Source organism: Lissotriton helveticus, chromosome 4_1 (assembly GCF_964261635.1).
Source record: "Lissotriton helveticus chromosome 4_1, aLisHel1.1, whole genome shotgun sequence".
NCBI lineage: Eukaryota > Metazoa > Chordata > Amphibia > Caudata > Salamandridae > Lissotriton > Lissotriton helveticus.
This window is the reverse complement of record NC_136063.1, coordinates 134,662,884-134,680,432: the sequence shown is the minus strand read 5'-3', so window position 1 is coordinate 134,680,432 and position 17,549 is coordinate 134,662,884. Positions and strand designations below refer to the sequence as shown.

At 42.7% G+C, this 17,549-nt stretch overlaps 1 protein-coding gene across 1 annotated transcript in view; it reads left to right on the top strand.

Annotated features, from left to right (window-relative positions):
- The window catches only part of GPAA1 (glycosylphosphatidylinositol anchor attachment 1), a 129,302-nt gene that overhangs the window by 92,823 nt on the left and 18,930 nt on the right, over nucleotides 1-17,549 (top strand). Inside the window, exons 10-11 of the mRNA XM_078686537.1 lie at nucleotides 12,738-12,848; nucleotides 15,732-15,928. Of these exons, the coding sequence (XP_078542663.1) occupies nucleotides 12,738-12,848; nucleotides 15,732-15,928 (308 nt within the window). The remainder of the gene's footprint in view (nucleotides 1-12,737; nucleotides 12,849-15,731; nucleotides 15,929-17,549) is intronic.

The following is a 17,549-nucleotide window of genomic DNA, read 5'->3' as shown; positions in this document are numbered from 1 at the left end:
CTAAACAGAGTATTGCGACTCTGTGTTTGTTTGTAAATAGAGAATGAACCAAAGAGAACCAATTCTAAAACAGTAAATACTTGGATAACAATCAATCAAATGGAGAGAGAAGCAGGCACGACGTATTACAACGGGGGCAAAGGCCTGCGTTAACTACCTTTCACTATCTGCAAAGAGAGAGTACTCCTAATAGAAATGAGGGGGGGGGCACCATTCAAAGCAGATCAGTGTGCATAAACACGAAAATGTTTTCACTTACCACGTACTTGACATTCGACAGCTTATGATATTTGCTATTAAAAAACCATTGAAATTCACTGAAAAAACCATAGGTTATAGACCATATATAGTTAGGAATTAGCATTTACAAAACCTTGAAAATTCACTGAAAAAACCATAGGTTATAGACCATATATAGTTAGGAATTAGCATTTAAAAAACCTTATTTTACTCACACAAAACCATTGAAATTCCATATATAGTTAGTTGCACTAACTATATATCGCGCACCCGCAATCCACTGCTGATGATGTCACATATTACATCATTCATGACATGGTCAGTGACATCACTGATGACATCACTGATGACATCTCAAATGACATCACTGATGACATCTCATTTGACATCAATGACCACATCACTGATGATATCATTCATGTGACAATACAATGCATCTCCTCACATTTTAATATAACCTCTGTTTCACCCAGTGTTAAATACAGAGTATAATTTTTGAAACCATTGACACACCAATACTAGTTACTACATACGCACTCACTGATTCCTACGTCTACACACACATTCACTCATTCACCCATACAATCATTCATACATACAATCACTCATCTTTACAACACTATCATATGCACTCATACACCTATACAGACACTCACACTCTGCCACTCATCCATGGAGTTACTCACACACCTAGTCAGTCCTGTAAAGAATCAATCACACTTCCATTTTCTTGTCTATACAGTTAAACATAGAGCACCTTACATTTTCAAACATATACTAACACATACTTACTCTCTTATACAATCATTGATACAAGTACACACTGATCTGCACAGAGTCACACACCTCCCAGCCAGCCACACACACACTCAGTCTCCCATACAAATACTTGGACAATCAATCAATAACCCATATAGTTAATCATATAGCTACTGATCAACACATGCAGCAGTTTACAGAACAACAGACATAATGATGCACAAATTAAGACAGTTTAGTCACTAACCCATGCACTCAGTGAGACACATTTAATCACTCACTCATACATTCAGTCACGCACCTACTAAATCCTTCGTCCAGACACTTATACATCTACTCATTCTTCAATATGTAAAACATATTTAAACTTTACAGAAACACACAGTCACTGGATGATGTCATCAGTGATGTCATTTGAGATGTCATCAGTGATGTCATCAGTGATGTCACTGACCATGTCATGAATGATGTAATATGTGACATCATCAGCAGTGGATTGCGGGTGCGCGATATATAGTTAGTGCAACTAACTATATATGGAATTTCAATGGTTTTGTGTGAGTAAAATAAGGTTTTTTAAATGCTAATTCCTAACTATATATGGTCTATAACCTATGGTTTTTTCAGTGAATATATATATATATATATATATATATATATATATATATATATATATATATATATATATCCAAAAAGATGTACACTGTGTGGAGAGTCCAGGCAAACCCTTAAGGAATTACAGATGTGCAAATGACACCCCAAATGCTCTATTGTGGTAGTGTGGGCGAGCAGTTGGGCATATTAGAGGGTATTGCGGAACACTTATTAGACACACAAAAGCAGAAAGTGAGACCACACTCTTAAGAAATCCGACAAATTTATAAATATAACAAATGCTTTTATATAAATTTAGATACAAAGATCATCGGAATTGGGTAAGTACTTTTCGAGTTATACATTTTTACAGTTTTCAAAAGTGGACACTGCATTTTCGGGATCAGTAATGTTATCCTATGGTGGAAAAATATGTATTACATTCGAGCACTTGTCAGCGGCTTATGGGACTGTTATTCTGGACTTAAGCTGAGTATAGGGCAAGGTCTATGGACACACCCGCATGTCACCTCAGGAGGCTCTGGGGCATCTGGGTGCAGAGGTGTGTCACGGCATTGGCAGTCCCATTCATTTCAATGGGAGAAAGGTGCAGTTACAAAGAGGCTGCAAGCTGGGTCTGGGAAACAAGTCCGGGGGAACTGACCCTTCAGATTCTCAGGCACACCGGGAAACCCTTGGTCCACTTCTCCTCGGGTTGCGGGTCTCTGGTGCAGTGTGGTATTTTGGTGTTGGATTCCGGTGCAGGAGTCTCTTGAGTTTGGCGGAGAGCCAGCAGAAAGAGGCTGCAGGCTGCAACTGGAAGTACCGCCTGGGCAAACCCAAGTGTAGACTTAGCTCTTGTGTGTCATGTGACCCCTTTGGCACCGTCACCTCCCTTAGACTCGAGCTTAGGTGCTTTGCGGCATCGAGTGGCAGCAGTCACACGCACTTCTTCATTTTTGTTTTCTGCAGGATGGGCAAAAAGGACAGCTGGGCACTTACAATGTGGGTCTCACTGCCCCTGAAGTTCCTCGACGTGCAGGTCGGTCTTCCTCTGCCTTGGTGTATGGACTGGGCACATCAAGCCTTGGCTGCTATAATTGCTCTGGTAACCAGGTATTGGTCCTGTGCGGCTCTGGTTGGTCCTGGTGTCCTCCCACTCGGGGGAGAGATGGATCTGAACTTTAGGAGCACAGGGTCCTTTTCCTGGGGAGCTGCAGTGTCGGGCTGACTGGGGAATGGCAACTCGGGGGACCGCACCTTGCATCTTTGGGGACTGTGGCTGCAGGGGTTTAGCTCCTCTACTCCAAGGGTGTTTCTTCATGCAATTTGCCAAGCACTGGCAGCCCTCTGGGTATCTTGGAGACTGCACAGCTGCGGGACGAGTCTGCTTCTTCCACGATTGTTGGGGGCAGCAGTAATGCTGGCAGGCTTGGCACGAAGTCAGTTGTTGCTCCTCGGTTTTCGTGACAGGATTCGTCTTTGTCTACTCCTTCTCTTGACCCATCAGAGTCTGTTGTCTTGGTACCAGGGGGTACCCTAAAAATTCAATATAGGGATGTTCATGGTAGTGAGAGGTAGTAGACTTTGGGCTACTTACCCCTGGAGTCACTACACGCCCTAGATGACAACTTCTTGTGGGGAGTGGGCATCCCCCTGTCCCAGAATTCCAAATTGCACCATACTTAATATGGTGGAAGTTCCAAATTTGTGTTCACATCAGGCTTGGTCACTATAGAGGTGTGCATAGCCTGGCAGTGCAACTTGCCTCCTGTATAGCTAATCTTCCAGCCTGGCCAGGTGCCAAAGTGCTCTGGACAAAGGGGGTTGGCTTTCTCTCCTGTGAGAACAACCAGATTTGCATTTCAAAGGCGGTGGGCTGTTTGAAACCCCCTACCTTGAAATGCACACTAGAGGGCTGGTAGGTTTCAGGGGGTACCTCTGAGGTACCTTGTGGGTGCGTGTATTAATAAATCTATCACTGGAATCAGTCTAGGTTTATTAATATGAGGTGTTTAATACCAAACATTGTATGTTTCAGTGAAGCCATTATGTAGCGGGGGAACTTGACCAGTGTCCAGTGCATACCTTAAGATGGCTTCCCTGCTCACTTGCAATATCTAGCAGGAGAACTAGACATCACATGTGCATATCTACTTATGCAGGTATGTCTTCACATAAAATATAATGCACCTTGCATTAGGGCTCAAGGCCTGCTGTAGGGGTGACTTACGTATATTAGATGCAGTGACTTTGGCATGACACACAGGAGTGTGTCATGTCGTGTTTTCACTCTTGGTTTGCATTAACATGTATACGGGACCCCCTCCTAGAAATTATATGATATTGATGAAACGATTTAGGCCATGTGGGAATCATTTTCTGTTTTCACTCTTGGTTTGCACCATGTCACGCAGCCTGGAATGGCAGTCTGTGTGGAATTTGTATGTGTGGCCCTTAGTGTGGCATAAGAGCTGCTGCAGCCCTTCGGGACCCTCTTTAGTTCCCCTGCCCTAGGTACCTCAAGTAATATTTACTAGGGACTTAAAGGGGTGCTAAAGTCCTTAGCCATTTGTAGCACAATTAGACTTTACCTTGTTTTAGTGAACTAGCACTGGCACTGAGGTCTGGTGAGTACCTAGTAGCTAAAAAGGGGGCAGAAAGTGTATGTGTGTGGTGGAGGGGGGTGGGGCACTGCAACACAAGCCTAGTTCTCTACACTATCCAGCAGGGATTCAAAAATGTCTGATAAGCATGTCCGGCAAATACCCCAAATGTTTTCGGGAGGCTGTGTTCGTTCTCTTAACAGTAATGGACAGTCCTCACTTGAACCAAATAGGTTCTTTAACTATTACATGTACATTCTGGTTGACTTTTCCATCAGATCATCCTTTTTCCTTTAAACTTTCAGTAATATTTCCAGAGCTTTAGGAAGGTTAAAAACTTCTGGAAGCTATTACCAGAGAATGAGGCGAAATGTTTTACTCTACTTCATAGTAACATGCAATAAAGCTGGGTGAATTTGGCTGAAATTAGGCCACTACATCCCAAACCTGTTTCACCTGGTAGAAAACTTTCCCACAGTCGCACTAACCCGGATTTTAAACCCCAGTCAGTTTGACAATTGAATAACATCAGTCGATCTCCAGGATGTATATGTTAATGTAACAAGAAAGGAAGGTTGCTAGGCACAGATGCTAACCCTATGACTTGAACTCTAACCCCAGAATATTCTTACTGCATTGGCAGACCAGTTTAATCTTCAAGGAATTGATCTTTACCCATATTTATACCATTAGCTTGTCAAGAATAAATTTGCTGTTTATCCAGGGAATTCTCACCTTGCCTCAACGACCCTCAATAATGTAGGACTTTTTGTCAATCATAAGAAATTAAGTTTGATCATGTAGATTTGAGTTTACAGCAGTGGCGACCAACTCTGTATATGTTGACTTCTACCTCCAGAACAAATTGCTTCCTTAAATGGCAGTGAAGAATTTTTTGCCACAGTCGTTCCAGAGGCTCTTGATTCAAATGACATACTGCATTCATGTCGTCCCCTTGGCTCAGTTTTAGATGCATATTTTATATCAGTCTTACAAAGCATGCAGTCAGTTAGTCATATAGCTTTATTCGATCTTTTTAAAATGCATCTTAAAAGCACAAGTTATCTAAAAATTCCAACACAATATATACACATTTAAAATAAGAATCCCGGTAAATTCATATAAAAACGTTTATGAAAAAAGCAGTTCAGAATTTAAAATTAATTAATTAGTTGTTGCTACTAAAATCTCGTCCCACCTTTTTCCTCTTCCTAAGAAAAGCCCACAAAAATGAGGCAACAGAACAGCATACAAATGGGTCCCGTAGAGTTTTTAAAAAGTACATGGCCACCCGGCACTGCCTAAAATTGTGGTACCTCAGGATTGGGAGTATGAATGTTTTCCTTTCCTCTGTATAGGTCTTGCAAAATAATACAGTGTGTAGATCTGACTGTACTGCATAGTTGTTACATGGACAGGGTGAGAGGTCTGCTAATTTATATTTATTTTGGGGGTATCCCAGGAGTAGCTTGATCATGTTCATGCGGAAACGCAAAAGGATAAATCTGTATTGCGCATTATGTATGATGATAAATACTGAAAATCTTCCCCCGATCTTGGTGGTACCAAATCATAAAGAATGGAGAAATGATGAATATGTTTCTTTTCTCTTCGGCATACTTTGATCTCTAAATTAATAAATCAGTTATTCTTTCCTTTGAAACCCTTTTACAAGACTCAGGGTACTGAAATAATTCTCCCATCCCTAACGCTTTCAGATGGACCTCTACGTAATTTAACCATCCAATTATTTCATAATAATCTAATTTACAACAGTCCTTGATAATGGTTTGTGTCAAATCCACTGTAGACCTCTGCCACAACAAGATTGGAGCCAGTTCTATGTTGTCGCTCAAATAAGGAAGCCCAAATTCACAGTATAAAATACGATTTGGGGCTGATTGCAGTATGGGCACACGGTTTTTAAAAAAGGAGTCTTCTGTTTGTTGTAGCGGTGCAAAATTAGTCATACCCCACACTCCTGCCCCATATATTGCAGCGGACTTTGTTTTAGCTGAATATATATTCTTAATTGCATCCAGTGGGCTGCATCCCAACTTCTTAGCAAATCTTTTGACAGCGTTAACACTCCTATGCATGCCATGGGCTCTTGCTGCCACTAAATTAGACCATGAGTGGTCTTTATCAAAAAGCACTCCAAGGTATAAAAAGAAGTCGACTGTCTCGATTTTCTTTCCTGCCAACTGGAAATAGGGATGTTTCTCACCTCTTGCAGCTCCAGACACAATTATAAATTATTTCGATTCATTGACCTTTAGGTCAAGGGAGGCCATAAGGGTGGAGTAGGCTGTGATTAGTGTTTGTTGGGCTAAGCCCGATCGGGCCATCAATACTGCTAAGTCAGCGTACGCCAGAATCGGAAGGGGGATACGATCAAATTTAGGCACATTCACCGGTAGAGCAGACCATAAAAGAAAAGCACTCACACAGGTTAAGGCAGCTAATGCTACCGTCAAAATGGGGTGGTTTGAAACAGCCTGCAAACAGCAAAAAAAGTCCTTGTTAAAGCTCTGAACACGCATCCTACAGATTGCTCTGTAATCTGTGTGTTACGCAAAGATTATAAATTAGCGAGGAGGGCAAGGGAAAAAGATCGTAGGGCATGTACATGGGCAGATCTCGAGGAAGCAACTATATCAGGCAGTAGTAAAGATTTCTAGAAAATCGTGAATGCCCGACATTTTAAAGACATCAATGAACCTACATGTAAATGTAAATCCAGTACTTGTATAGCGCACAAATCACCCCCGAGGCAGTATCTCGGTGCTGTATGTAGAGGTAGAGGCATGGTGAGGCACTATGAAGAAATATTTAGTTTAGCAAACCCCCAACTCCACTGTTATTCTCAGACATTGTACTACAGGGAGGGTTAACTTTCTATGTATTATAGATAAGGAAGGCGTTGGAAGCCTGCACCCCAGGTGAGGCGCCTAGGCCAGATGGAGTTCCAATTGACCTCTTTCAGCAGAATTATAATATGTGGGTGCCTTTACTTACAAACATTTTTAATAGCAACTAGATAGTAGGCCCGCCTCTCTCTTGGAACCAGAGTCTAGTTGTGCCCATTTTTAAAAAAGGTGACTGGGGATTCCCAAAGAACTATCGTCCCATATCCCTCCTTGACACTACTGCCAAACTTATGGGACGGGTAATTCTGGCCAGATTGGAGGACTGGGCCGAATCGCACACTATTTTTATGAAGGCGCAATACAGGTTTCGTAGAGGAATGGGGACGGTCGATCAGTGTTTAAACCTCTCCCTAACTATAGGGAAATACACTAAGGCAAAAGCCGGCAAATTGTACGTGGCCTTCATGGACCTAACCTCTGTCTTTGACTGTGTGTCACACCCGAGGTTGTGGTTCATGATGGAGGGCATGGGTATCGATCCATCAATAATTGGTTTCATACGCCAGTTGTACGCCAATGCTACTGCCTGTGTAAGGTATGGCAGGAAGGGAGAGTGTACTCTCCTTTTTAAAATCGAAAAGGGAGTAAGACAGGGTTGTGTTCTCGCCCCGTTATACAAATGGGGTAGAGTCCTCCCTGTCAAAAAAAAAAAAGAGAAATAACAAAAGCATGCAGTCAGTCTCTCAGCGTGGATTAAAAAAACATCTATTTTCTGCCAAGGATTGAAGTCTGTTTATTAGTGCTGAACTGCTGCTAACCAGTCCCAACTTGTACTTGTATTGTTGGCTTAAAATCCTCTCTGTATGTCTGTGAAGATTATTGGTCTAATGGTTTCCATATGCCCCACAACTGAAGCCGTAAAAATCAAGATGACTACATATTTTATTTTAGAGATTTTTCCTAGATTTATAATATAATACATTCTAGTCACATATTGACTGAGAGAGTACAAGGATCTTTTCTACATATTAGGCAATTTGATACTTTGAGCCCTGACAAAGTTTATAGTTTCATATATACGCGTGATCGCTGCCTGTTTGTGCTACATAGAGCAAATAAACAAGCATTTGAGTATGCTTAGCGATTTATAGAAGAGTACGAGCAATGTTCTGAATAATATTTAAACTTGAATAATTTGTTTGGATAAGCCACCTTCCTTCTATTGCTTGTGATTTCTTTTTTAAAAATACTATTAATATTTGACTGACCTTGGAGGCAAGCGCCAACAGTTTCTCTTGCCACTATTATATTTGTGCTCCACAACAATTACCTGTAACAAGAGGTTATTTTTCTGGGCTGAAGTCTTCGTTTCACTATTTCAAGGGGATAGTTGTTTGTATTCTCATGGAATACAACACTCCTCTGTTAATTCAGGTCTGGGACAGGGTCCCCTAAGAATATTTTTCTAGTATTGTGAGAACATTTCTGCTCCAATAGATTGTGTCGGTAGACTTCATCAGCTGACTGAAATATGAAGCACACACATGGAAGATCCACAGAGAAACCATTTCTGTTAAAAAAGCTGGGACTTTCTGCGATTAGACCGGTTTGCAACAGATCGCAACACCCAGTGGCCTGGAATTGAGAGCCTTGTTCCTGACAATCGAACTCTGCACACCTGGTCGTCCCTCAAGTAAATATTTAATTTGGGCAGTTCGGATGTTTTTGCTATGGGAAGTCTTTGACAAACACTTGTTGACTTTGTGTGGGATTTTCTTTCTAGAAAAGCTGACACTGTCTAATATATTTTGTTACAACAGTATGGATATTGGTAGTAGAACCCCTTTGCTGACCAGATTGCATTATCAGTCTTAAAAAAGCCACAAATCCACCATGTTAACATGACAGTAGAATAACACAAGTGATCATGCATGGGCAATTACTGAATGGCACTGTTTTTTAATTGCTGTCTAAGGCATTCTTCCCAAGCAAAACGCAGAACATCTACATTAAAAAAGTTATCCTGCTAGGAAAGTATATACTTCAAAGAGCACACATAGGCTCTCAGTTACAAGCTACAAGCCATGTCGGATTTGTACTCTAGCAAAAAGACTACTTGATGTCTGATCATCTAAGCCTAATGGGAACACAAATCAAACAATATAACCATCCACGAAATACCATGGCCTTGACAGGCTGCCCACTCAAGCAATGGTAAACTGTTAAAACACATAAAAACACCGGATGAAGGGAGCTGAGCCAAGCCCGCTCTCTCAAAACTAGTTTGTTTTGAATTATGAACACATAACATGATGTCTTTCAGATAGCTGAAGTTGTCTGTATCCATATCAGAGTCCATCAAACAAGCTTTATTCGGTTGAAACAAAGCAACCATAAAAGCACAGTACAATTTTTAAAATACTTCATATCAATACATGATAAAAAGAAATACCAAACCAGAGCATAGATGGGTTCATACATACAATAGATTCACCACAATATTGCAAAATAGTTTAAAATTATGCGAAAGTGCAAAGTGCATTAGCAAGAAATTTCATTTGTTTATAGTAAGGGGGATACAACCCTCGCTCAATCTAGATGTAAACAATCTACTCATAGCAACTTTCCCACACTTAATGCCGCCTCCCCTGCAGTTCTCCTGGTGTAGCATTAACTATGGTAATAGACAACCCCAGGCTTCTGGATTTTATTGTCAGACCATTCAAGGATCAATTTATCAGGTCACTACACCCAATCTGTATCGGTGAGTACAGAAAAATAATTCCGAGTGGGTAAATTGTAATTGCTAAGTGTATGGCCTTTATTGGCCCTACAGTGATTCTTTTCTGTCTTTAATCTTACTGGGGGCATGTATGCGATTCTGGGGTAAAAGTCTCTCAATTCCCTTCTAACTATTGGGCCGTCACCCCTTTGAGGCAGCCAGCCTTGCAGATAAGGGACGACACGGGGATCCCTAAAATTTACGAGGATCAAATCACCTGCTATATCTTTAGTTAGAGGACCCAACCATTTCACCCTTCTGACGTTCAAAATTTTCCCAACGATGTTTGGTGGGAGGGGCCTATTCTTTGTTAGCCAGAAAGATATCTTGTTAGCCAATTCCGCCTGTCCCTCGATCTTACCATTACTTAATTCGGGCACACCTGAAAGAATGCATACAAATGGAGCGGCCTCCGGTGGTAAATCAATTCGGTTGATTTTTCTTTGTCTATAACCATAGTTGGAGAGAGTCCCCACTAAGGGCGTTGGATCTTTGATCGACCCTACTCTGTTATCAGTGCCCTGTGGTATTGCCATTTTTGGTGTTGTCGGCCGAGTATTGGATATTAGTGACATTTTAGTTTTTTTTGGGGCAGATAACTGGGTTGGGGAGGTACTGCTTTGTGTGAAAGATGATGGGAGATCGGCAGTGGCTGGGGGTTCTACCTTGTAAGCTCCTACCAGACTTTCTAAAAGGATTGCGTTTGCCTTCATTGTCTCTTCTATAGATGTTACTTTTTCCCCTATTCCCATAATTCTTTTAACCAATGGGGATATTAAAGTTTTAACAATAAGTTCAATCAGAGCCAGTGGGTCAGTTGGTATGATAGATAGGGGAGAATCTGAAGTTGAGCATGCCCTGGATGATTTCGGGGTATTGCTAGTGGCTGAGGGGGAACTTGCATACCGCTTTCTTTTAATAGGGGGGATCTGAGGGTTAGTTATTAAATGAATACTATCTTTAACTGAAGTTAGAGAGGGGGTTCCCAGGTGGATTGCTTTAGGATTGGGTGGTGTGTTATACATAGGACTTATAGATATTGGGGCATCAGTTTGATTATTTCTCTCTTCAGTCCAGGTGTAATTAGTTTTACAAAACGCGTTAAGTTCTTCCAATAAGGATAGTGATTGGCAGTAGTTAGCTGTCACCAAAGGGGAATCACGGCTGGATTTTAATTTGTCCAAAGTCCCCTTTCCAGGCCCCCCATGGGAGTTAGTATTATTTATGGGCCCTTTACCAACCATAATGCGGGTTGCTTTCATATATGAGAGAAATATGAAAGCAACAACAAACACCAGTGCTGGGCCAATGTATAATGTCAAAGGTCCTTTTCTGTTAGCCCAAATGTGAGTCAAGGCAGTCACTGTTATAAGTCGATAAGTTTTACCTCCTTTATCCAGTGGAAATCAGGCGAGATGCAAAAGGAGTTGCCCTGCCCTGCCTCTTGCGGCCTCTGAGGGCCACAGAGGGCCCGCCCTTCTCCCGGGCTTCTCCCGCTCGCGACTCGCGGTGCGAGTGGAGGACGCAAGCTATGAAGCGCCTCCGGGCACGCTGGTGATCCCTCTGTTGTGTGCCGGTCCCGGGGGCTGCTGGGTAGTGTAGTTCCCCGATGGGAACTACCGCCGTTCCCCTCACGGCTTTGCCGGTCAGCTTGACCGTTCCCCACACGGTGCGGTGTTCAGGAGTGCTGCAAGCCCCTGCCACGGGCTATGCAGGCAGGCAGGAAGGTTTCTCTGGTTCCCCCATATCTAAATCAAACAAAATTACAAAATGAAACACTCAGTTCCAGGAAGATCCTTGAAATTATGCCAGGGACTAGACTGTCTCAGTGCCTTTAGGGACTGAGCCAAGGAGACCGTCTCGAGCAAGGTGTTCCTAATCTAAATTCAGTAAGCTAAATAAATATCAGTAGTGTGTGCAGCAACAAGAGTAGACTACATCTGAGGATCCAAACTAAAGACGAGCAAAGCCAAAGCAGCTGTACTGAAGCAGATAATCAGCAGGCAGAAAGGCTGGAACCGGGCAAGAGTCTTTCAAGGGTTAGGGCAATCGAACAACACCCAGCAGCAGGAAGGCCAGAATACAATGTTTTACTAATTGGCGTAACAGTTGTGAGGCGGTGATCGGTCTCCGTACATGCTTTTCATTGAAATAAAACCATGTTTAACTAGCGTAACACTGCTGCATACACAATGTACTCCACTGAATCATCAGTCAGCTGGGGATGCTGACGTGGTGTCATTGCAGTGGCAGTACATTCAGTCCCCCGTCACTGCTAGGGACTAGGTCGGACATCCACTTTCACCACCCACCCTAGTTACAGCTCCACAACCCCTCGTATTGCGAATATTGTAAGGTTAGGGGCATCGGGAGAGGAGTGAGGTGCAGCTAGACCAGATGCTATGATACATATAAAGTTGTGTGGGGAGGAGGTTATGCATGTTAATCCCCTCCAAACTCTCTAAAGTGACGTGGGTATTTTTTCTCAGTCCTGCCTGGTGGCACAGGCAGTTCCCAATCAGTAGTGATGGAAGATGAGCAGAACTAAGAAACTGAATTGCCATGGAAGTATTCTTCTATTGCTTTTCATCCTTTGCCATGTGGTTCCTTTATTTCTGTTGCATACCCCTTGTGTGTCTCATCTTTGTCCCCTTCAGCACTCTTCTACCTCTTCCTTTTCAATGTGTCCTCCTTCTCACTGGCACACTAACCTTCCTCTATACATCATAACCCCTCTGCTCCCAATTTTTAGCATCGCTTCGTATGTGCAGTTGGCATGTCGGTGTATACTTAGAGTGCTGCAAGGTACCTTGTACTGGATTTTGTGATCTGACGTTTTGGTGACAGTGATGTTTCACACATAATTTCTCTTAACTGCTGTCTTACGCCCTCGACTTGTGGATGAAACTGAGTAGGTCTGAAAGTACAGAGGAAGATGGTGTCGCGGAAGATGATGATGACGACGATGATGATGATGATGAGGAGGAGGAAGAGGAGGTACTTAAAATTTTAATTTAGAGTGGTGCAGTGCTAGCCTTCCTACTGTAGATAAGGTGGAGGTTAAGCTCAGGGCTATGTGGTGCCTCTATGAGGAGTTTCATTCCTGAAACCACTATTTTACTGGTATACTTAGGAATATGTTATTTCTCTTTCATAGGATGAACTGAAAAAAATCACATTTAGAATTAAAAAATTACCCTTGGTTGTTCAACGAAAGTTCAATAGAAGTTCAACTAAAGTTCAATAGAACACATTATACATTTTTAATTACTTAGGCTGTTTAGTGTCAATTTAGTTATTCATCTGGAAATACCAGGCAGAAGCTTCATTGTTAAGAAAATTTAGTCTGATTTCCATGTACTACCCTCCATGGACAGAACACAATAACCTTTTAAAAATGGAAAGGTGATTTGTACGTTTAGTCTCACTACAAAAAAACTTTCCAGCTTGGAGTCCTTCCTCCTTTCATCAACAAATAAGTGTTGGAGAAGAGAGAATGGTTGGAAAGAATCGTGAGGTATGTAAACTCCACTGTCTTGCCCATTGCTGCGGGATGGACAAGGGATTCTTTTACTGGATGTGACTGCCCTGGAGTCTGCATACAAAACATGTAAGCTACGTTCTTATTCACCATCAAACTACTCCTGTCATCGATCCACATGCAAATCTCTCCATTCACTTGTACACCTGCCCATCTATTGTTACACACACATCCATCTGGAGAAGTGTGGCTCAATGGTTAAGAGCGGCAGACCCTGATGCAGAGGTCTAGCCCGGGACCAGGGTTCAATTCCCGCCTCGGTGGGTCTTGGGCTCAACTTCCTCGGACCTGATAATTCTCGCCTCTGTGCTTATTCTAATCATGGGTCCCACTCTGCAACTCTGGGCAATAGCTTGCTTAATCTCCACAACGGCCCCAACAATGCTAGGATGCCTTGCTTCACCTTGGGGGTACCCAGGAGTGGGCACTTCACAGGCAAATGCCAGGAAGGGTTCCTCAGCGGTATTCGTACAAGCGCCGAGATACCTCATGGTGATTTGTGCGCTATACAAGTACCATTACATTACATTACATCTGCCTTCTAGCTACTCACACATCTATTGACCTAATCAGTGATTCATGCACATGCTCTTCTACCTGTTTTCTCATCGATCCACCTACTTATAAACAACCTACACATCCACATCCCACTCAAACATTTACTCATCCACCATCCATCTATTGGAAGACATCCTCCTGACTAGCGTCCTTACACCTGCCATTCACTTGTTCACAACCACATACATACTCCTCATTCACCTACAAATCTTTCATGAATTAACCTACTCGGCCATCAACCAACGTACCCATCTTACCACCAATTTTAAATGTATTCACTTAACCAGCAACCTACTCACTGAACATCCACAAGCTGGCTGCTCACATGTCTACCATCAAACAACTGACTTATTCCCTGCCACGTCACTCAACCTAAATATATATTCATCCACGTACCTATCAACCTATTTATCCACGTTCTGATCCATTGACCTGCCAATAGTCTCTTTGCTCATCACCTTCTTAATCTACCTACTCACTCATCTATTCAAATACTAATACGCCCACCTACTCGTCGGTCATCCACCTACTCATTCACCATCCATCTGCTCACTGAACCCCCTAGTCAATCTTCTATTAACCCATACTTTTAGCCACCTACTCACCCACTGTCTACCTACTCACGCATCCATCCTCCTACTTACTTGCCCTCAACCTACAATTCAATCATTCACCATTAGCCTGTTTGTCCTCCTACTTGTGCATCTATTCACCTGTTTACTCGTAAACCCTCCCACCAAAAGTCATCCATCCACAATTAATCCACCTACCCGCTCATCAATCCAGCTACCTCCTTGCTAGTACAATGACTAACTTGTTCATTCACCTACATTAATATTGAACCACCTAATCATCCTCTACTCCATACTCCTCTACCATCTACATATTCCTCCATCTGTTCACTAACCTAACCATTCATTTATTCACATACACTACCATTGGCCAATTTTCTTGTCTATCCACAAAGCAAATTATCCTGGACCCACTCATGCATCGAGCTGTTTCCTTAGCCATCCACTGATTCAACCAAATACCCATTTGATCCCCTCATGTAAATATGGATGAATATGTAGGGGCACACATCAACCTACTAATCTGCCGACCTACACACCCATCTATTTGCCAACAAATCCTTCATGTTTACTCATTCAACCACTTTTTCATCAATTCAGTCACCTGTCGACCTACTCATCCTCCCACACATCCAATAATCCATCAAACCATGCGTCCTCTCACCCACCAGCCAGCTCATTCATCCACTTTCATACCGTTTGTTATTGGCAGCCTTTAGATGCTCAGGGCCTAGTTGGTTTCCAAGAATGCCTTTCAAAACAGTTCTGAGGTTTGTTCACAGATTCAAGTTTCTGGGATTCATTAGTCGGCCATAATTTTGTCTTCTTTGTTTTGATTCCATGTTTCTGTGCTGTAAAATGTTGTTCATTGGTTGCCTTGCTTGTTGACTCTTTTTCTTGTTGAATGACGTTTTGGTTGGTACACTTTCTGGGATAATCTTAAGAAAGAAACTGCAACAGCTGTGTGAGGATTGGCAATTTGTCAAATGTAAACCTTTTTCCTGCAGACAAGAAAGATAGTAAATTAGAGGACAGTTTGCTCCTGCAGAGAGATATATATATGTATATACTGTTCTAAACATGAATACCGAAGCATATCTTTGTTTTAGAAAGTTGCATCACATTTGTACTCGCAGTTCATTTATTAGGAACCCTAGCCCCATAACCTACTAACAGTTCTTTGACTACTTTTTTCCTCTCTATGTGTAGGTGTCAAAGCCTGGCTTTCTTTCATTGGTGGCTCCGCTTCTCATCAGCCATGCCACAGGCTTGAGTCTATACTACCTCCCAGTGCTGGGTCAGGAGCTCGCCACAGACCACTTTCCAGTGTCTGAGTCAGAAGCTGTTGTCTTGATCTTCATCGCTATCTATGTTGCTGGACTTGCTCTTCCACACAACACACGCAAGTATGCTTGAGACAGCAATGGAACCAGAACTGGCGAGATCGTATATGAATAGAGACAAGGGGAGGAGCATATTAATGCGCTGTAGATGGGTCACAAGAAGTCCAGTCCTGTCAAAAAGTACAAAGGGCACCCCGCCTTAGGAACAGTATCCTCTTGTTTGTTTTTAGACAATATTTATCCTCCTTGCGTGTCCTTTTGAGTTTCTCCAACAACATCTGAGGTCCTTAGCATCTACTTCAGTTCCCACTAGCATTGTCAACTGACAAATGGATTCTCTGACTCACATTACAACCATATGCATTCATATAGTAGTTAGTTATAGTTAGGACCTCGTTTCCATAGGATTTTTCTTTTGTTTTGCCATTAACTTTGGCGCCATTTGACGAAACCTCACGAAAGTTTCAGAACTAGTTTGCCACTCACTTCAGCTGCTATCTTGAAAGTTCTGGGGCCATCCATGAAGCGGAGGTTGAGAAAACAGGAAGCGGGATTGTGGGGTGTACCGCTGAACGGAATTGCACCAAATTTGGCAGACTGGTAGATATTGGCCCAGAGAAGTGCCTTTTTCTGATTTGGTGTAAATCCATTCAGTAGTTTTACAGATGTTAACCAAAATCCAAATTTGTATAAATAGGGACGCAGATCTTCCAAGGATCCGAACTTCGCGGTGCTGAAATGTGATTGACTGCCAACACTTCAACCAGGAAGTGTTGTAAGCCATCTTGAGACTCGGCAGGGTAGGAATAACCTGATCCCCTAGGCCTCTGGGAAGGCCGGTGTGGTCCCTCAGGGACCTCGTCTGGGCTAAAAGCTTTTTGCTTTTCAATTTGCAATAGGAGCCACTCTGGATCCGCAGCTGCAGCTGGAAAAAAAGTGCTCAGGCTGCTTTGCCTGTATAATACTTTTCCCAGGTCACAAGGGCATGCATGAATAATATAATGGGAGATGTGCTCGCGGCCCACCTCCTTTGGCTCTTTGAGCTCTGGGGATCACCACCTCCCTGGGGTTTATGTTTTTATAATGCGAGCACTCTCCAGTAACCGTACATGGCTGTGGGGACCACCACCCTCCCAGGACGGCTCCGGCTTTAACTGCTCCCGCCAAGTCACAGCCGGCAAGCGAGAGCTGTGAAAATGCTCTCGCTTCCTGGAAGCAGAGCTTTCCTCTGTTTCCCTGCCCACTGTCAAGCAAGCAAGGAAACAGATGAATTGCTTTCTCATACAGGAATCTGCATGTTTAACATCTTCCTGTGTGTAAAAGCGATGCCGGCTCCTGCAGCAGTCAGGAGCCGGTTGGGACCGCAGGGGCCTTGCTGCTCTCCCCATGGTCCCGGGGGAAGAGGGGAAAGAAGTAAATGAAACATCAGAAACTAGCGGAGAGAGGCAGAATAAAGGTCAGAAACTAGCAGAAAGAAGGAAGAATAAAGGTAAAAAACAAGCAGAAAGAGGCTAGATAAAGGTTAGAAACGAGCAGAAAGAGGAAAAATAAAGGTCGGCAACGAGCAGAAAGGCAAAAGAGTTCACCAGTGAGCAGAAAGAATCAAAATAAGATCCGAAACTAGCAAAAAGAGGCAAAATAAAGGGCAGCAAGGAGCAGAAAAAGGCAAAATAGAGATCAAAAA